At 39.0% G+C, this 19,858-nt stretch overlaps 1 protein-coding gene across 2 annotated transcripts in view; it reads left to right on the top strand.

Annotated features, from left to right (window-relative positions):
• Dscam1 (Down syndrome cell adhesion molecule 1) overlaps positions 1-19,858 on the top strand; it is a 199,238-nt gene that overhangs the window by 6,757 nt on the left and 172,623 nt on the right. Inside the window, exon 4 of one of the 2 annotated variants that reach the window (XM_065231435.1) lies at positions 19,617-19,784. In XM_065231435.1, the coding sequence (XP_065087507.1) occupies positions 19,617-19,784 (168 nt within the window). Of the gene's footprint in view, positions 1-17,725; positions 17,912-19,616; positions 19,785-19,858 lie in introns of both variants that reach the window. The other variant, XM_065231436.1, reaches the window with a different exon arrangement.

Genomic DNA, 19,858 nt, shown 5'->3' with positions numbered 1-19,858 from the left:
TTCAATATGACCTGTCTGATATATCTCATGATAGGACCTGGTATAAATTAAAGGTACGGGCCATTTCCCCGAAACAACAGGAACATGTTCTGATGTGGTCGATGGATCCTGCTGGGTACTCAATATGACCACCCGGTATGATGTCCTCAAAGTTCCTTTGTTTTTAACATAAACATCACATAATTCAGAAGATTTTTTACCTTTGCCATATCGAGTTAAAGAATCAAAATAACACTACATAGATCATCGATCAAAGGAGGCATCGACTTGAAGAAATATCGACGTATAGGGATTTTCACGTCCGGTTGTATTGGTGCGATATGTGAGAGCGTGTTAGTGAATATCCGAGGAAAATACAAAACAAATTGATGTCAAACTCATTTTGACAGATCTACTTTCATACATTTTTTAGGTTAGCCAGAGGAAAATAATAAACAACTTTACACGGCGTTGCTCCCGCTAGTGTGCGTGCGTTAAACGTCACTAATCTCTATGGAGAGTACGATACATGGGAAAATGAAGGGACCGCATAACCCATCGAGTTATAGGCAATATCGATTTGTAGAAAGTTGACTGTAAGGACTGTTCATTAATGACAGTCTATGTGATGTCTATTAAAGGTGTCTATGTTTCTCAAAGAAAAATATTTATTTTCGAACAAATTCATAAGTTTACTTTACATAAATGGAAATCAACATACATATGACCTATTTCACGTGATTTTGAATGTTTACTTCTCATTTCTGAAGAACGCTCGGACTTTTCTCTTGATACCGCCCATTAGATTCTGCACAACTTTCTTCTTAACTTTTCGTTGTGCTGCAGACCAAATTTTCTTGAAGCAGTCATCAGAGTTTACTTCTCTTCCATCTTTCTTAAGATGCCGTTTAATTATTGCCCAGAATCTTTCGATAGGACGCAGTTTGGGGGATTTTGGAATTTTTTGACCAAATAAACTTTTTCCTTCTTGAGCATCTCCAACGTAGCAGAAGCATAGTGAGCAGATGCCAGATCCGGTAGAAGCCGTTTTTTTATGCATTATTTTCTGTAATTTTCACCATTGATTGTGCCTGTTGTGAAATACGAAGAACTCTTTAAGTCACAGGAGCAAATGGATTACCACACCAAAACCCTTTTTTTTAATTTTTCGGTTCGGATGTATCGCTAATCATCAGGCACATCTGTCCTCTGCTCAGCGTTGAAAAATTGCGGCCCGGGAAGTGTACTGGTATCCAATTTGACGCACGTCTCGTCGTCCATCAAAATGCACCGGTTCGGCTTTTGAAGGAGAACGTCGTACAAGTTCTGAGACCGTATTTTCGAAGAAGCTTTCTGTAAATCCGTCCTTTTGGGTGCTTTTTGCTTATTGTAGGTTCTGATATTGTCCAATTTTTTGGCAAATTCACGAACGGAACACGGTTTATGCGATTTCAAAAGGCGTACTGCTGCCAGCTCCTTTTTCTGGTCCGATGCCCCCTTTTAATCTGCGAGTTGATAAGCTGATCCGACCCATCGTTAGAAATTTCTCAGTTTATTTTTTTATTTTTCAGGTGTGTTGCCAAAACTAAACAATGTTTTTACACACTGAGCGAAAATTCACAACTTTTCGTTACGTTTTAACCCTAAACCATTGATAAACAGGTGTCCATTTTCTTTAATGAACATTCCTTAGTTGCGTTTATCCAAATCGGAATGTAGAGCTACGACAAGATTGTGTGAGATAAATCGGAATATGAAGCTATTTTGAAGTGATTTGTGAAATACAGGCAACTCTCCATAATTCGATATTGAAGGATGTAGAATTTTGGACTTATAGATTATTTTGTTAAATCATTATTTAACCATCCCTAATCATTTAATTTCTGGAATATTTGGCCCTATTTATCCATATGACTGCGAAATATGTCTCAGGAATCCATTTACGAAAGTTCTGAGTAGTTAATTCTTTATATTAAGCCAATATAAACAAAAACACGCAATGGGATTGTCAATTCTTGACATTTAATTTGTCGCATGTAAGGCTCTCGTTCATGAAAAGTTTTGCAACGCACAACGGGAGTTGCTTCTACACTATATTTTGATTACTTCGCTGGGAGCATCTGGATCATTTTAATATGTGGCAGCAATCGCCCTGAGTACTCAATAAAACCGGTTTCATTTGCCTCATGCATGATAGATTTTGGTGTGATTTGGTACGATTCATTTCTCCGAGGACACCAGGAACATGTTATGATGTGGCCAATGGGTATTCAATAAGACCACCAGTTATCATGTTTCTAAAGCTCCTCTGATGTTAACATTAAAATCACAGAATTCAGAAGCTCTGCTTTTGACATATCGAGTTATATAATCAAAATAACACTACATAGCAATTCGACCAAAGGAGGCATCGAGCTGTGGAAATATCGACTTGTGGAGAGCATTGGTGTAACTAATGGGGGTGCCAGGGGGGCCAGGTCCGCTCCAGAATTATCTAGGCCCCCTCCAGAATTTTTGGTGTTTTTTTTTTGACTCACCGGTATTTTGTCAAGCTTGTTAAGTTCGATGGTACTATTTAACAGTGATCAATAAAATTGGAACATCAACAACGATTTTTTAAAGTCCTTTATGCTGATTACTTTTGCTATGTTCTGGACTAGAAGAAACAGTTTTGAGAAATTAAATTATATCAAATCGATGGCAATAAGACGTCTTCAGGCTCTACAAGTTGGCCATGAGCCCAGGGATTTTTCTTTAACTTGTGGAAACTTCGTATAACTTCAAATAGAAGTTCAGGGAATATCGTAGAAATTAAGTAAACTTGGTAGAAATTCTGGGAACTTCGTTGACCCTTAGAAAAATTCGTTGAAAAAAAGAACTTGGAAAAGTTCTGAAGTAGAGAATTTATTTAAATTTGAGGAGCTTCGTAGAAGTTAAAGGAAATTTATTTTATTTTAGAGAAGCTCATTATTGATCGGCAATCTCTACATAATTTCAGGTTTTTTTTCCTCATGGACTTGGAAGTTGTGGAAGTTACGTACAAATTCAAGAAATTTCGTTCATTTTCGCGGAAAATCAACGAGAAACGTAGAAATGCAGCAAACATTGTAGAAATTTTTTGAATTTTGTAGCATTTTGAAGAGCTGCATAAAACTTCATATAAGTGTAAGGAATTTTAAAAAAAGTTCAGGGATTTTTTTTTAAAAGATCTAAAAATAGTTCAACAACTTCTAAGAACATCAGGGATCTTCACTTTAGTTTAGGGAACATCGTTGCAGTTTTTCAGAGATCTTACTCCAAAAAAGCTCCATGAACTTCTTGGAGGTGTCTTTCCAGAAGTGCAAAGATGTTCAGAGATTTTTGTAGAAGTAAGAGAGGTGGAAAAATATATGGAATTTGGAATAAATGCAGGGATCTTCGTAGAAGTTGAGGAAATTTTGTAAAACTTAAGTTTTGTAGATGTTCAGGAAACGTTACATTTGTTACAGGACATTCTTTCAGACATCCTTCCTAGACAGCAGGAAATATTCGAAAAATCTCCGTATAGTCGAATATACTAGTAACGTTCACTGGATATTTGATAGGTTGTAGGTTGATCAGGAAGTATTCAAAAGTTTTACAGCTAATGGAATCAGATAAAATCTTGAATGATGAATCTTGATTTCATGGTCATATTTGTACATTCTCTATTGAGAAGACCCGTGACTTGGTAGTTTAGCTATATTGTAAAACAATTTGCACTCCAGCAGCAGAATTCCGGGCAGAAATTTCAATTTCTGCATATACCTAATATCGAAGACATCAAATCAAGAAGACTGTCAACTCTGCTAGAATTCAAGCGACAGATACAGTAGCGCTTCGCTCGAGCGAAGGTGGAAGCAACGCATAGAAAAATGAGCAAATACACAAACCCTTCTTAAGAGGATTTAATCGTTGCTATTAAATTCTTTCGAAGCATTTACCTTTGCACGGCAGATGACGCGACTGTGCTGGTCTCATAGCGGTCGTATGAGAAAATGGAAGAGTTGCCAGTCTTCTTGATATGTAGTCTTCGCTAATATGCATACTTTTCTTTCTTTTCGATGAACTGTTTGTCCGGGATTCATCTGCAGGATAGTTTGCAGGGATTAGCACATACAACATTCCGTGCTTTTCTGTGTATTTTTTGATTAAATAAATTGCCTGAAAAAGCTCTTACCTCTATAAGTACGTGTAAATAATAAATTGATACCAAATGGGTTAAACCACAACTAACTATATTTAAAATATTTAAAATATACCAACTTTTGTAAAAATAAGTTAAATAGGTAAATTACTATCTAGTTATAAACAGGGACACAATCATTCAAGTTTCGAGTTCATTTCTTTCGGATAGAAACATAGTTAAATCTTGATTTTATATATAACTCCGAATGAAATATTTCTAATCGATTGGTGATACAATTATAAATTGGTCCAGGGGCAACTGAGCTATTATCGTTCCAATTCTTTCATAATTTCGTTACATCAAGACCAACCGATTTGTACCTCCCTAAAAAGTTGTCCTTGCTCGCTTTCTACTCTCTATATACAATTTTCACACTGCCGTACTCTAACGAAACTATCAACTCTATACTTTCATCTTCTCATCTATCGCATAAAAATTACCACTTTAGTCTGTTATTTGAAATTAGCATCTTCAACTATGTAAATCGTTAACTTCACACAGAAGTAATACAAACAAATAGTTAAAGTGCTTATACATCAAGTTTCTAGCGCCTCGTAGTGAACTAATCTGTCCACCATTCGAAAGGTCTTGGCCTCTAGAACATCTTTGCCGAAGACGCCAACGTCCTAGATGGCCAGGATCTCAAGACACAGTTTATACAAGAAATTATCATGTACACTAGCGCCAAGTAGTGAGTACATTCTCAACTAATTTGCCCAACATCCGGAAGATCTTGACCAACTGAATAACTTTCCCAAAAATAGTAACCTTCTAAATGGCCAGGATCTCAAGATATTGCACGTTGGAACCAATGAAGTCAAATTCTATATGGACATGTACCCCTTTGACTCGCAACGAAATGGCCATTGTGGTATGTACTAAAAATTAAATTGAAAAAGATCCGATCAGTCGTAAGCCAAGCAGCAGATTTTCGTACTCACGCTGCTCATTAGCTTCAGCACATATCCTTTTTAACAATTTCGGATACTTTTTCCCAGTCTTTCGCAAAATTTGTAACGAAATCAGCTGCCTTTACATGTTTCCGCAAATATGCTTTGGTCAGGGCCCAAAAAGTTTCGATTGGCCTGTCCTGGGGACAGTTTGGCGAATTCATCTCCTTGGGTACGAATTGGACCGTGTTGGCTTGATAGCAGGCTACCGTGTCCTTGGAGTAATGAACCGACGTCAAATCAGGCCAAAACAGTACTGAGGCGTCGTGTTTGTGGGATCATGGGTAACAGACGCTTCACGCACACCGATTTTCCGCACAGCAATTGGCGTCTTGCAGTGAAACTTTTCCAAGCTTTCGCCACCTACATTTCGAAGTGAGAACTACTAGAAGGAGGGTAGTTTCCAAATTCTCCAAGTAAAACAGCAGATTTTTGGGGCAAATCGGTACGTAAAGAAAAACAAATAAATTCCGGTGGAAACTTTTGCTTGAATCGTGTAAGAAAACGTGTTTGCAAACTAACTGTTATTATTTCGGTATGGATCGGAGATATTTTCATGGAAAATTATGCATAACAAGTTTGCACCCACAGGTAGAGGTTACCTCCTGCGCAGCTGCATTTTTCGGAAAATGGTGAATATGTGCGATTTCCACTAGGATGAAAGTGGAAATTAAGCGAATTTACTTAGGAAAGATTGTATCATGCTGGTGATAATGGAGAAATGGTTGTATAGGACGGCAATATTCAATAAATGTTCATTTTAGTCTTTTCTTAGGTAAAAGAATTGATACTCAAAATTTTCGACAGAAAACGCAACGGAACTTGATTTACTCAACACGCACCATACTATAAAATGGTGCTCAATGGTTTATAAAGTGATAACAAGATGACAAATCATCTTTATTTTGAGTAATTGAGCAATTTACTTCTGTTTACATTATATTTACGATGCAGCATTGATGAAGCCGTGAAATAAAGTGAATATATCTTATGAAAGTTCATCTGGAAAAGTCAAAGATACACATCAGTCTAATCGTGAAAACGTTTTCTTCTTCAATTCGAATGTTATATTGGAAGGATTTTACGCAGGCTTGATGAAAATTATGATTTAATGCTAATTTTCACGAATTTTATATGCAGACTGTCAACATTATCATCATCATGCAGTGGCGACATCTGTGTCGAGCTTTTACGGCAATCTCCCAATTGATCGTACAATTTCCGAGCCCTCGGTTTGACGGATGCGGCTTGTACTTCACTCCGCTTGGGCTTTTTCTGCTTCTTATACGTCTTTGGACCCATTCTTGCCTTGGCCCGCTGGACGTTACTCTTTGAGGTTCCCACTTTTTTAGACACATCTCGAACCGAAGCAATTTTCTTGCGAGTGAAAACTTGCACGATTTTCCGGTTCAGATTTCGGTCAACAGGGTTCGGTTTACGTCCAGATTTTTGCTTGTACTGGAAAGTTCCGTCATCACCATACTTCCGAATCGCGTTTCGAACGACTCCGATGCTTACACCTTCCAATTTCGCTAATTGACACAGAGGAATGTTGGGGATAGTGCACCATTTGTGCACGATCTGTTTGCGCTTTTCCGGAGAAATGTAAAGAACCGACACTGGCGATACACGAAACTGTTGGTCGAAATGTAAACAATGATTCAGCGTGATAATCAGCTGTTTAAGAGTCATCTGAAACAAGCAGGGGTGTTCCAAAGTCGTGCTTAGACATTCTAGGACACCGTATACCCTATAGGTCTCAGAGATTCAAAAAGTTCAAATTTGAGATTTTTGTCCTGTCCCATTGATAAAAAAACGGCGGTAAATTTTGTCAGTAGTAGGTAATAAAGGAAGGACTTCGGATGTTAATCTAAATGCATATTAAGGGGTAGCACAGATGTTTTGCACTGCACTGTCCTCTGTGAACAATTAACGGAAAACAGATTATGCATAGTTTCCGATAGATGTCACCGCAAACAACAGCAATGATGGAAAATGAATGCAGCAGCTTGTCAAAATGGTTAGTCACCATTTTTTTTCTAGTAGAACCGTTTATGCAAAAAAAAAACAAAATTGTTGCTTAACTCCACTCATTAGGTTCTGTACAACATCTGGCTGCAGCTTCTCCTGTATTTGCCGTTCGTCACGATTTGTAGTCTTCTGCACTTTGTACGTATGCAGTTCCTCCCGGTCCTTGGCTCTCTGAACAAAAAACTCAACCTTTTGGCCACATCCCTTACCGAAGCATTGGGATTCCGCTTAAACGCTTTCACGACATGCTTGTGATACTGATCACTAATAGAACATCCATTCTGACTGCATTTCTCCTTCCGTTCGATGCTCATAGTTTCGTAGTAACGTTTAATTACACGACTCACCGTTGACTGCACGATTCCGAGTTGTTTTCCGATGTCCCGATGAGAGAGTTGAGAATTTTCCAGGTGCTTGCCCAATATCAAATCGCGACATTGCTTTTCGGGTGACGCCATTTTTTCCAACATCTGAAAAACTGACAGCGATAAAAATATAGTGTAAACAATACACTCTAAACTACTTCTACAAAAATTTTCAAGAGAAAATACCCAATGGGTAATTTTCTACAGCGTTTTTTTCGTGATGCAATTTGATGTGGGACACCCTTTACCACTTTCGCTTGCAACGGTTCATATAATCTTCTATACATATAAAAATGAATTTCTGTCTGTCTGTCTGTCTAACCCAGTGGCGTCGCGTAACCTCACTTTTTACCTGTGCACCAACTTTTAAAAACAGATTTAATGCCATATTCATACTCGAATCGGTTGAAAAACACACTTAATCTTCTAGTTAACTCGATATCTATCCATTGCAAGCAATATTTTGATAATTGTTTATGTTTTGAGGGTTGGTGCACAGGTAGATTGAGGTTAAGGCGACGCCACCTCTAACCCTTATAGACTCGGAAACTACTGATCCGGTCGGCATGAAAATTTGTATGCAGGGGTTTTTGGGGCCGGGAAAGGTTCTTATGATGGTTCGAGGCCCCTCCCTCTCTGTTAGAGGGGGCTCCCATACAAATGAAACAAACATTTCTGCATAACTCGAGAACTAATCAAGCAAATGGAACCAAATTTGGCATGCGGAGGTCATAGAGGGTAGCCCTTTAGATAAGAGGGGGGGGGGCTACGTACAATATAGTATTTTTTTTAAATTGGCGCATAAACTCCAGCTAATATTGAACCCCGAGCAAGGCCGGGCACACTCAGCTAGTCATAAATAAAAAAAAAGTATTTTTAGGATCACTCTATTTGCAACAATCACCGAAATAAAGGCCTCATAATAAACAACAACTTCACAGCACGGTAATTAATATATACACTGGCATTAGTAGGTTGCGATTCATAGACTGAGAAACGTTACATTAGCGTTCAATGGAACCATGGTACCTTCCAATTGGTTGTTATTGCATCCTATTTGGTTGAATGGTTGCCGAGAAACATAGGCTACTTTATTTTGTTACACACACAAACACACATAGGGTGGGTGAGCCAGTAGTGGAGGTACTCAGCCAATTTATTAATTAAACAATAAATATACGATGTACACACAATTGTTATACGTCAATATTTTGATAGAAAAATATTACACTGTAATAAAATTGCATACAATTTTAGAAAACTCATCCAGTAGTTGTGGTAGTTGCTAATTTTGGTTCCTATAATAGTGGAATGCGTTGGTTTCTTATGGGTTCCACTATTATAGGAACACTACCGCAACTATAGGTGCAAAGGAATGAAAACCTTAAGGAAAATTAACGATTTTCCGTAATTTTTGGGCTAATTTTAAGTTTGAAGTATGCAAATATGCTTTATTTTAGGATAGCTACCGATGAAAAATAATCTTATCCGGGTCCTCCTCACTATACCGGCACAGCTTCCATACCGCAACTATAGGTACACCACTATTACTGGAACACCTACCCTACTTGTTCCGATTCCGTTGAGCTGAATCGATTACTATATAACATTCGGCCCTCGAGGCCTCTTTTTTTTTTTTTTTCCTCTGTTCGGGACCTAACACTACTGCGACCAGTAAATTGATCTATTGTAGTATATCCCGTGTCCTTAGTTTAGTGCATGTCGTATTACTCCATCACTATTGAGAAATGATGAAGCATTCGATTTTTTTTACAGTTCCCACTCTTGCATTTATCGCAAGGATCCGAGTCTAATTGAAAGGTCCCGCTATTTATACCCTTCGGAGTGTTGAAACACCCTCCAAAGGCGCGCCCCTTTGTCAGTCAAAATTGGATTCCTTAGCAACAAAATTAAGGTATGACACCGATAATGACCATGCATCAGAACCCTAGTCTTAACCACTTCAAACTAGGGAACAACGAAGAGAAAATTAGGAATCACATAGATGAAGACAACTAACTCATTATTTTGCCTTGTTTCAAGATCATCCTCGGTAGACAAAGCCGAGTCTTGTCACTATCAACAAGGCATAAAAAGTAACAAGGACTAAGATGTGTTCCTTGTATTACTGAAAAATCCTGTTCCCCTAGTTTGAAGTAGTCAGGAACTAGGGAACAACGGATAGAAGATTAGGAATCACATAGATGAAGACAACTAACTCATTTTTTGCCTTGTTTCAAGATCATCCTTGGTAGACAAAGCCGAGTCTTGTCACTATCAACAAGGCATAAAAAGTAACAAGGACTAAGATGTGTTCCTTGGATTACTGAAAAATCCTGTTCCCCTAGTTTGAAGTAGTCGGGACTAGGAATCGGTGGTAGATCTTACATCCCGTAACGTACCACGAAAAGGTGATCTACCCACGTTACGGGGCAACACTCGAGGCCTCGCATCAATAGTTGATTTTATAAGCGGTATGTATTGGCGAATCAAAGCAAATCCAAAACTGGCCATGCGACACCTACTTTTCAGGTCCACAATTACAAAAACAATGATATCAAAACGTCATTACTAGTAATCTTATATACAGAGATTAGTTTTGTTCACATAAACTGCCAACACTTGCCACAGAGCAAAATGTTCCGGCTTTGTGCGTGACTTTACCGTTGTCCTACGGTATGAGTTTGTTTGTATACGTTATTTGAATTGACCACTTTGTCAAGCAGTTTTAAAAACTGGACCAACTAATTTCTATTTTTTTATTAAACGCACAAATGTTGGCTACTTTTCTCGAGGTTCTAGAAGAAAAAATCTCAAAATAATGTTTCATTTCAAAGTTCGAGTGGTAGTAAACGTCAATTTAACTGCTCGAATGAAGTGGTTAATTCTTAGTGAAATGGTGAACCGCGGTCGTGGAAATGCAACGAAGTGCAAAAATGTGAGTTTTTTTTCCCGTTTCCGTAAAACACTGAACTTCGCCAAAAATGGCGGAGTTTTGCGGACTACCGTCAGATAAAAATCTGGAGGATTCTATGCGTTTGTGCAGTGTATGTTACAATGATAATTATTGGTTGGTATCTATTTACTTAAAACTTAAACACTTAAAGCTTCTTTCAGTACCACTTCACACACGCACTTATTTTGCTCGAGATTTTGCTAATGAATTAAGGATGTTGGAAAAAACAAGAATATAGCGTATAGTGTTATTGCACACCTCACACCAAACTGGACAAATAAGTGTGTTTTCTCTCTTATGTTAACATACGCAGTTTACTGCTATAATGTTTTTCAAATTTATAAACGTTTGGTTTGAACTTATTTCACCCCATTTACAATACTTTTCAACCCAACAAGAAATCCTCTGAATATTTTCTAATCAGAATGCTCGTTTGGCTCACATTTTGACAGTTCTCGCTGCTCGATTGGCTCAAGGTGGCCGCTTCCGCGAATCTCTATATATAGTCATTACCATTTTCACCCACTCGCCATCTGTAAGTCAATCGTCACTTTGATTCTTCAATACCCGTCTTTGTATCTAAGGAGGGTAAACAATTGTGTAGGGTACGTTGCCAAATGTTGCACACTTCACATTGTTTACGGTGCAGCATTTATTCATGGCCATTACGTTTATCGATTAAGCTGACATGTTAATCATTGCTCAATTTACTGAATAATATAAAATGTTCTTTTGATAATCAGTATTGGAAATATGTGGTTAAATTTTGTTTTAAATATTGTTAGCATTCTACATATGATTTCAGACGATTTCTATATTTTTCAGCTAACTATCTTCAGTAGCAAAATAAGCTATTATTAGCTTAAAATTCAGTTAACTTAAGTAATCTTAACTGGAAAATATTGGTTATTATTTTATCCAACGATCGATTGCAATAACACCCATCAACCATATCAAATTTTAAGAAAAACTGTAAAGGACAGCCTTATGGGGTTGTACGCAATGCTGACGTAGGACTACGTGGTCTTATATAATAAATCTTATTTGTTAACTGCAGCAGGAGCTTGTGCTTTGTGGAGGAATAGGAATTTGAGCAGGGTTCTCTCTGTTTATACTATTTAGTATGACGCGCTTGGCATAGATGGCCCACAGCGACTTACGAAGAGCTACTGATTCCGATCAATAGCGGTACGGCTTCTTCCTTCTTCTATGGATGCTCATGTGTACTGGAGAACAATGTTCAGCGCCATGCGCCAAAAGCACTGCTGCTGATGCCAACGACCAGACACCACCACATACGGTGATTGGAACTGAATCCGATCAGCGGTTGTGGGCAGCCATGATAGCTAGCTGCATGTGGGGAGCTTTTCGTTGTGTACTGGAGAACACCACCACTCACCACGCGGAGTTTGAATAAACACCGTTTGGTGAGACCGGATGCAATTCAACTTTGAAATCTGTGTTAGGGAAATCGATTCCGCAGGAAATCGGTGATAATTTTAATTATCATAGCAACAGTTGCACATTCGTGCAATTTTTAATAGTGACATTTTAAAAAATGATAAAGTCTTTATTTTAGCAGATGCGTAGAAATATTTCTGATCGATTGGTGATAAAATGATTGAAATTGGTCCAGGGGCAGCTGAGTTATTAACGTTCAAAATCTTTCATATTTTCGTTACATGTTCTATTTTCGGTTTTCACAAAGTGTACCCCCATATAGAAATCACAGACGTAGTCATACGTCAAAACAATAATGTTCAATAATTGCATCGTATTTAAACGCTCTGTCCTGTATTATTGTACATGAGGATAACGCCTAAAGGTATGCAACAATTCATATAAAACAGCTGCTGCGTATATTTTCCTTCCATGGTTGAGCGGTTCAATAATATAACTGATATCGTGAGTACAATACATACAAGGTTAGAAAAAAGTACCCAAAATTAAGTTCTTTTCACTCAACTCGGCACTATAGTGCAGGAACCCAAAAGTAGGTAAAGCGGGTCAAAGTAATTTTCATTTACTTGTGTGCAGTTCGTATAGAATGTTCCACTGGCTTTTTAACCAAAAGTAAGTTAGTTGTACCCAACAGTAGGTAAATATGATTATACTCAACGTTGAGCTCCCACACTTTAGTACTTTAGTAGTGTTGGGTGGTTTTGCTCCTCCGTTTTTGACAACATTATCACTGTACACAAACATCATCCTCTGACCGAATGAAACCTCAGACCATTCAAAACAAAACATCAAAATCGCTTTTTCGAATGATAGCTGCAACCGGATGACGGTTGTTTTGCAATCAGATGATTTTCCTCTCGAATGCAGGATGATAATTGTTATGAGAAGGGATAGTGCCGTCAGTTGAAATGCATAATGCTCTCTGCAGAATGATGGTCATTAGACTGATGCAAAATTTGACTTTTTCGCTCCACAGTGCTTAAATGGTTTCAAATCGGGTCCTGATTAGCCTCCCAAAGTTACAACTCATTTGGTTAGAAACAGACTTCGCACAAGCCATTTGAAGTTTACATGTAAATTACTATGGGAAATCTCAACTTTTTGTTCATTGCCTTCTAGTCTTTTTCCATATTGAGCTACGAAACAGTTCGATAGCCATTCTTATGAACAATTTTCTCAGCTACAACTTTACTGAAGATCGTGTCTATGTAAAACGAGACAGGAAAAAGTTATTAATTATTTAAGAGGTTGGTAAACATATGACATGATCCAGCAGCTGCTCTGTAGGCAACACTGTATTTTGCAGTGTGACATAGTAGCCATGATTTTTGTGTCCTACTCAACGCCCCAGAAACACCAATGTTGCCTGCTGAGCAGTTGATTGGGCATGATCATAAGACATCAGCGCATTGAACCATTTATAACTTTCGATCCTTGCATTTATTCAAAATGTGGTCTTGAGCAAAGTTGTAGCTGGGAAAATTTCCTTCATGTACAATTGAAAATTTTTGAAGCAGACTAATATGGTGAATTATTAGATAGACATGAACAAAAATCTTGGTTTTACCATAGTAATTCCCATACAAACTTCAAATGGTTTGTGCCATCTCAGTTTCTCACCAAATGGGTTCAAATTTTGAGAGGTTAGTCAGGATCCGATTTGGAATCGTTTAAGTATTGTGGAGCGAAAATTTCAAAATTTGCCTCACTCTAATGGTCATACTAAATGGAAATGTGTATGGTATTGGTTCAGCCCCATTACGCAAATCATTCAAAACGATGATGTAAATAATCCTATCGAACGTCATTTGCTGATCTGAGCTGACAAACGAAGTAGAACCATAGCCATCGCTATCAAAGCTATTACGAACATAGGTAAAGCGTGAAAACCAATGTTTGGCTAATTTGTGGTAGAGGAAGTTTCCTCTACCACCTAAGAATTTTTATATCCATAATGGAATGGCTGATTATGACTATTCAGTATGGAAATGTAGATAATCAAATCAAAAATCGTATTAAAAGCTCTTGCATGTCACACTATTTTAAATGTTTGTCCTCTGAGTGCCGTTTGTTTTATAGTCAATTGTCAAACGAAAATCATCCTTTATTTGGATGACAGTCATATGGATGTTCATCATCTGACGACGAATTCAACCATAAGAAAATCATCCGAAATTCGAATGCATATTGTTCAAGGGCTCGAGCAATGTCATAATCATTCGAAGTATTGCGGATGTTTTGGTGCAGTGTAGAAGGAGAAAAGGAGACTAACTAGTCAAAAGTAGGTAAAAGTGAACTGGCCGTTGGGTACTTTTTTCTTACCGTGTAGGAAAGTTACGTTCAATCATCTGTCAGAATGAGTGAAGGATTCTTCTTGCTGAAAAATTGCATTCTAAGATGCATTTAGCCACACTTTATGGGTGTGCAATAATTAGATACAAAATAAATGGGCAATAATAGAATTTCAATACAAATGCGTTCAAAAATTGGGCTCTGAGATACATTCAAAAGATTTATCATAAGGGAAGTTATTGAATATTGAATTGAAAATGAGCTCTGGAAATGTTTCATGAATCGCAATCGAAGTTTCTTGAGGAATTCCTACTTGGAAAACGTTTTCAACCTCGTAATTTTGCTAGATATCAAAAAGCGCGTGCTTACCTCTGCATCAATTGGCAAATCACCCTAGGGAGTTTTCTGTAAATTTCCTGTGAAACTAGTCATGCAAAACTTGGAACGTTTCCCAATGACCAGGTAGAAAAATATAAACCCAAAATTGCATACATCCAGGTGCTGAAGGAAGACCAAAAAGGCTCGTGCCTAAACATAATGGTTTACACACAGCATGAAAAGAAGAGAGAAGACTGTTCGCATGTGAAATTCGTGTTGAAAAAAAAAATGTTCCAGCTGGTGGTGCAGATGCTAATGAAAAGTGTAAAAAGTATCTGCAAATGAAGAAGATCTTTAAATCAATGGAAAAATCCAACGTCATCCGTCGATGCCTGTACGTGAAGAATAGTGTAGTGAAACGAAAATTGAGAGCGATTCTCGAATAAAGGAAAAACGAAGGGGTGTGCCCTTCTAGTGCGTCCGCGTTTTCGCTCCTGAAACCGGGAAGAAGCTAAACACACGATGTGTTTCTAGATGAAGATAACAAGTGTACACCGTGGCAATGGGTGCGGGTTTTATTTATTGCCACCGAATAGGCAGGGGATCCGACACGTATAATTCGAAGCATTAAAACGAAAATGAAGTTGGTGTGTTTATGGAAGCAGAACGTCGTGAACACAGGATTACTCACGCTACCCCATCATTCCGTCGGCGTGGGAGTTCGAAACCGATTCTTCAGCCCAGTGAAATCATACCATAACAAAAAAACACATCAGCTATAAAGCAAACAATCAACAGATCCGCGCGCAGCCGAATGTTTCGTATCCGTCCGATCTAATTTTTTTTTTCCAGAATCAAATTTTCAGCTGTCTCATGGTCGAAACCCCCCTTCGGTTGATGTAGTTCACTCGAATAGCAGATGGCAGATTATGCATATTTCTCCAGTAGTTTTATCGCTGATTCGTCTTATCCGGGATTATGTTCGTCTTCTTTCCACATGTATACGGTTCATAAAACGTAGTCGTTCAGCAGTACTACGAAGCGGATGTCAACAAAGAGCACGTGATCCGGGGCAATCCGGCCATTCTCAAATGTCTCATACCGTCGTTCGTGGCGGACTTTGTCGACGTCGTTTCCTGGACCGACGAGGAGAACACGTACGTCTACTCACCGGCGGAGGAAGCTAGCGGTACGGGGGCCCCCCTTTTCGACGAGATGGTGTTTTTGCATAGTTTTACGTAGTTTCCCCCAACTTCCTTCTTTCCTTCAACGCAGTTCAGTTCGTTATCCATTATTTCAGGTTGAAACGATTGTTTGTTTCCGGCGTGTAGGTGTTTTCGGTTGCGGTAGGATCCTCTTCGAAAGCAGGTTGAATGATTCCGTCTAGTGGTTTTGATTCCGTCGCTCAACTGTCAACTATAGAAGGCTTCAAGTATTGAGTGGAACCACTGGAAACAAGACTGGTAAAAAGAGCAGCAAAAAAAAAAAGTTGCATCGAAACAAATGCACACAGGACATTCCTTCCGCTGTGTAATATTCACCAATATTCTTGTTTTCGTTCAAACCGTATTTTTTTTACAAAAATATTTTTTTGTATGGAAAAACTGTTCGAACGTAATCGAGAATATGGGTGATAGCGTTGTACGCAGTGGCGTTATGTTACCTGTTCAACAACTTTGAAAATTTTATTAAGGGTCATGTTTCCATTCAAATCTGTTTCAAAGGACACAGGGTCTTAATAGTTTCACTGATTTGTATCCATTTGAACCAATATTGTTTTGTTTGTTTACGTTTTGAGAATTGTTGAACAGGTAGATTGAGATAAGGGAGACACAACTTTGCACCCTATTCACAAACCAGTTTTTCGCAATTACATCAATATTTCAGAACCATAAGGGCCTAACTGCAATCATAGATTTGACTCTCTTAATCAAATATTGAAAAATTAAAAAAAAAATTGAAAAAGCCAAGAAATCTGTTTTTTTTCTTATAAAAAAAAAATAGGTTGTCTATCTCATCATGAAAAAAATGGACTCTAAACCCAAACCAAAAGATCGATTTTTGCGGTTTTTCGAGTCCAAGTTTTTGCCATGATGACTTAGGAAAAATGTTTTTTTTACACGTAAATTTTCTTTATAAAACATGAGAAAAAAAAAGATTTTTTTTTAGATTTTTGATAGGGTATGTCGGCTACGGCACCCATTGACTGTTTTCGGCACCCTTTCACTGCATTTCCTTACCAAAACATTTCGCTGAATGTATTCAAACGTTGTCTTAACGTTGACTTGTGTTTTGAAAAAAATTAATGGACAACATTTTGATTTAAAATGGCCAAATTTTATTAAAAATGTGAATTTACCAATAGCCAACTATTACGCAAGCCGGAGATGAACCAGCGTCTGGCTGAAAATCTCCTTAATAAAGACAACCAACCAACCAATTATTACGCAAAGTTTCATACAAATCGGAGAAGGTCACTTCATAAATTAATTTTTTGTAATTATTTTGTCTGGAGCTTCTTTTCTGGAAAAATATACAGGGTAGAAAATTTCATCACATTTTTGTTTTGCGAGATTAAAAATGGTCGAATTTTAACTCAAATGTGAATCATTGACCATAACAAAGTTTCATGTAAATCTGAGAAGGCCGTGTCTGAAATTCAGTTTCTTTGCTATTTGTATAGGAAATGCTCCCTCCCAAGTAACAATGCAAATTTTATTGTGGTTTTAAAGCATTCTACAAGTCTAGAACATAGTCCATAGAACCCTCATAAAACCATAATTGGCCTGTTTCCCGTGGTTCCACCATTTCGACGGTCCGCTAGCTGTTTTTTTTCTTCTAAAGGCATCAAACTGTTCCCCTCCTTCCAGTAATCGCGCAGTACTACGACGTCGACGTCAACAAGGAGTACGCCATCCGCGGCAACTCGATCCTAATGAAGTGTCAAATCCCGTCCTACGTGGCCGACTTTGTCCGTATCGAATCTTGGCACACCGATCAGAACCAAAGCTTCTACATCAACTCCACCGAAAACGATGAGGGTTTGTCCCGGTGCTCCGATTCGACTTTCCCTGTTCCTGAAAAAAAAACCTTCCAAAACCGTTTTTACGTTTCCCACGAATAAGTTGTAATTTTTGTGTTTTTCGTTTGAAATTGCGTTTCACAGTCGTCCAGCAGTACTACGAATCGGAGGTGAACAATGCGTACGTAATCCGAGGCAATGCAGCGATTCTCAAGTGCTCGATTCCATCGTTTGTGGCCGACTTCGTTACGGTGGTCTCGTGGAACGACGACTCCGGCAATGTTTACCAATATCTGGGCAACAGCAGTCGTCCGGATGATTTTGAAACCGGTTCGCAGTGCAGCATTCTTAAACTCCCGAATCCTTACACTCCACGCATTTTGTTTTGGTTTTGATGGTAGCCTCTCTTTTGATTTATTCGACAGTGGTCAATCAGTACTACGAAGCTGAAGTCGTTTCCGAATACGTGATCCGTGGAAACACGGCTGTTTTGAAGTGTAACATTCCTAGCTTCGTAACGGACTTTGTCAGAGTAGATTCCTGGATAGGCAGCGAGGGTTCCGTTTACAATGCGTCTACCTTTGATACCGGTATTGGTCTAACCAAGTGCCCTACCTTCCCCAGGATCCCTATCCCGTGAAAACTATTCTTGAGTTACCGTTCCTCATCCAAGCTTTCGTTTTCTGTTACCTTGCGCAGTGATCAATCAACACTACGGTGCCGATATTTTGATGGAGTACGTCATCCGGGGGAACTCTGCCATTCTGAAGTGTTCGATTCCGTCGTTTGTGTCGGACTTTGTCCGCGTCGAAGCCTGGATCGACGAGGAAAACAACGAACTGGTCCACTCGGAAGACTACGGTTATTTGTCTTTCTATAGGTCACCGTTCAGCCCATCTTCCCGTAACCCATCCTTCAGTTTGAGTTCTGAATCACATTTCAAATTTTCTGTTCTCACCAGTTATCAACCAGCACTACCAGCCGGAGATTCTAACCGAATACGTAATTCGTGGCAATTCGGCCATTCTGAAGTGTTCGATCCCGTCGTTTGTGTCGGATTTTGTTCGCGTTGAATCGTGGATCGACGAGGACGGAACGAAGATGACTCAATCGGAAGACTATGGTTAGGGTTCGCTCCGTGGTGCGGTTGAAAGAAATTCTCCTCCTGCTTTCCTTTGAAACAATATTTATGATTTAAATCATCCCATTTAGCGTAAATTTTTCGGTTTCTTCCACGCAGTGGTCAATCAGTTCTATCAAACCGGTTCCGAGGATGAGTACATCATTCGTGGAAACGCCGCCATCCTCAAGTGCAAGATTCCTTCGTTCATCGCTGATTTTGTCTTTGTCGAAACTTGGTTGGATAGCGATGGGAATGAGTACCGCTATCACGAAGATGACTCCAGAGCTGGTGATTGTTGCGCGTTCTCCGGTCCTTGAATATCCCTAGCCCTGAATTGAGTTCAACCTTTCCCGCTTTTTTCCCCCGTTTCCAGTTGTCAATCAGTACTATCAAACGGACGGCGAGAACGAGTACGTAATCCGGGGTAACTCTGCCATCCTGAAGTGCAAAGTTCCGTCTTTTATAGCGGATTTCGTGTTTGTCGAAGCTTGGATCGACAGCGATGGCAACGAGTACCACTACGACGCGCAAGAATTCGGTTATTGAACATTGATTAATACTCTGCGATCCTGTCCTGCTTCCGTACTGTTTTATGTTTGTACAATCCTTCTGTATGGTTGATTTCTCTTCCCTTGGTACAGTCGTCAACCAGCACTACATTACCGAAGCCGAAAACGAGTACATAATCCGGGGTAACTCCGCCATCTTGAAGTGCAAGATTCCTTCCTTCATCGCCGATTTCGTGTTTATCGAGTCGTGGATCGACGACTCCGGCGAAGAATACCGACTGTCTAGCCACGCCGAAGAACATGGTTAGGAAGACTCCGTCTTCCTCAATTCCGCATATCCCTGAATCCTGCATTTTGAGTTCTGTACCTCTCACGCTTTCCTCCCTTTCATCGACAATTTCAGTGGTCATTCAAAGCTACGAAGCCGAGGCGGACAACGAGTACGTAATTCGGGGTAATTCTGCCATCATGAAGTGTGAGATTCCATCGTTCGTAGCGGACTTCGTTGCGGTAGATTTGTGGTTCGATTCCGATGGGAATGAGTACTATCCGGGTGACGATAGTAGTCTAGGTAGTCCTTCTTCGAGATTCAGAAAGATCCCTACCATCCTTGACTCCTTGATTCTTGTTCTTGAGATTAGTTCT

Source organism: Ochlerotatus camptorhynchus, unplaced genomic scaffold (genome assembly GCF_037179485.1).
Source record: "Ochlerotatus camptorhynchus isolate MF236.1 unplaced genomic scaffold, CSIRO-AGI_Acam_v1.1 ptg000357l, whole genome shotgun sequence".
Lineage (NCBI taxonomy): Eukaryota > Metazoa > Arthropoda > Insecta > Diptera > Culicidae > Ochlerotatus > Ochlerotatus camptorhynchus.
The sequence above is the reverse complement of the archived record's forward strand: the minus strand, read 5'-3'. Positions and strand labels throughout refer to the sequence as shown.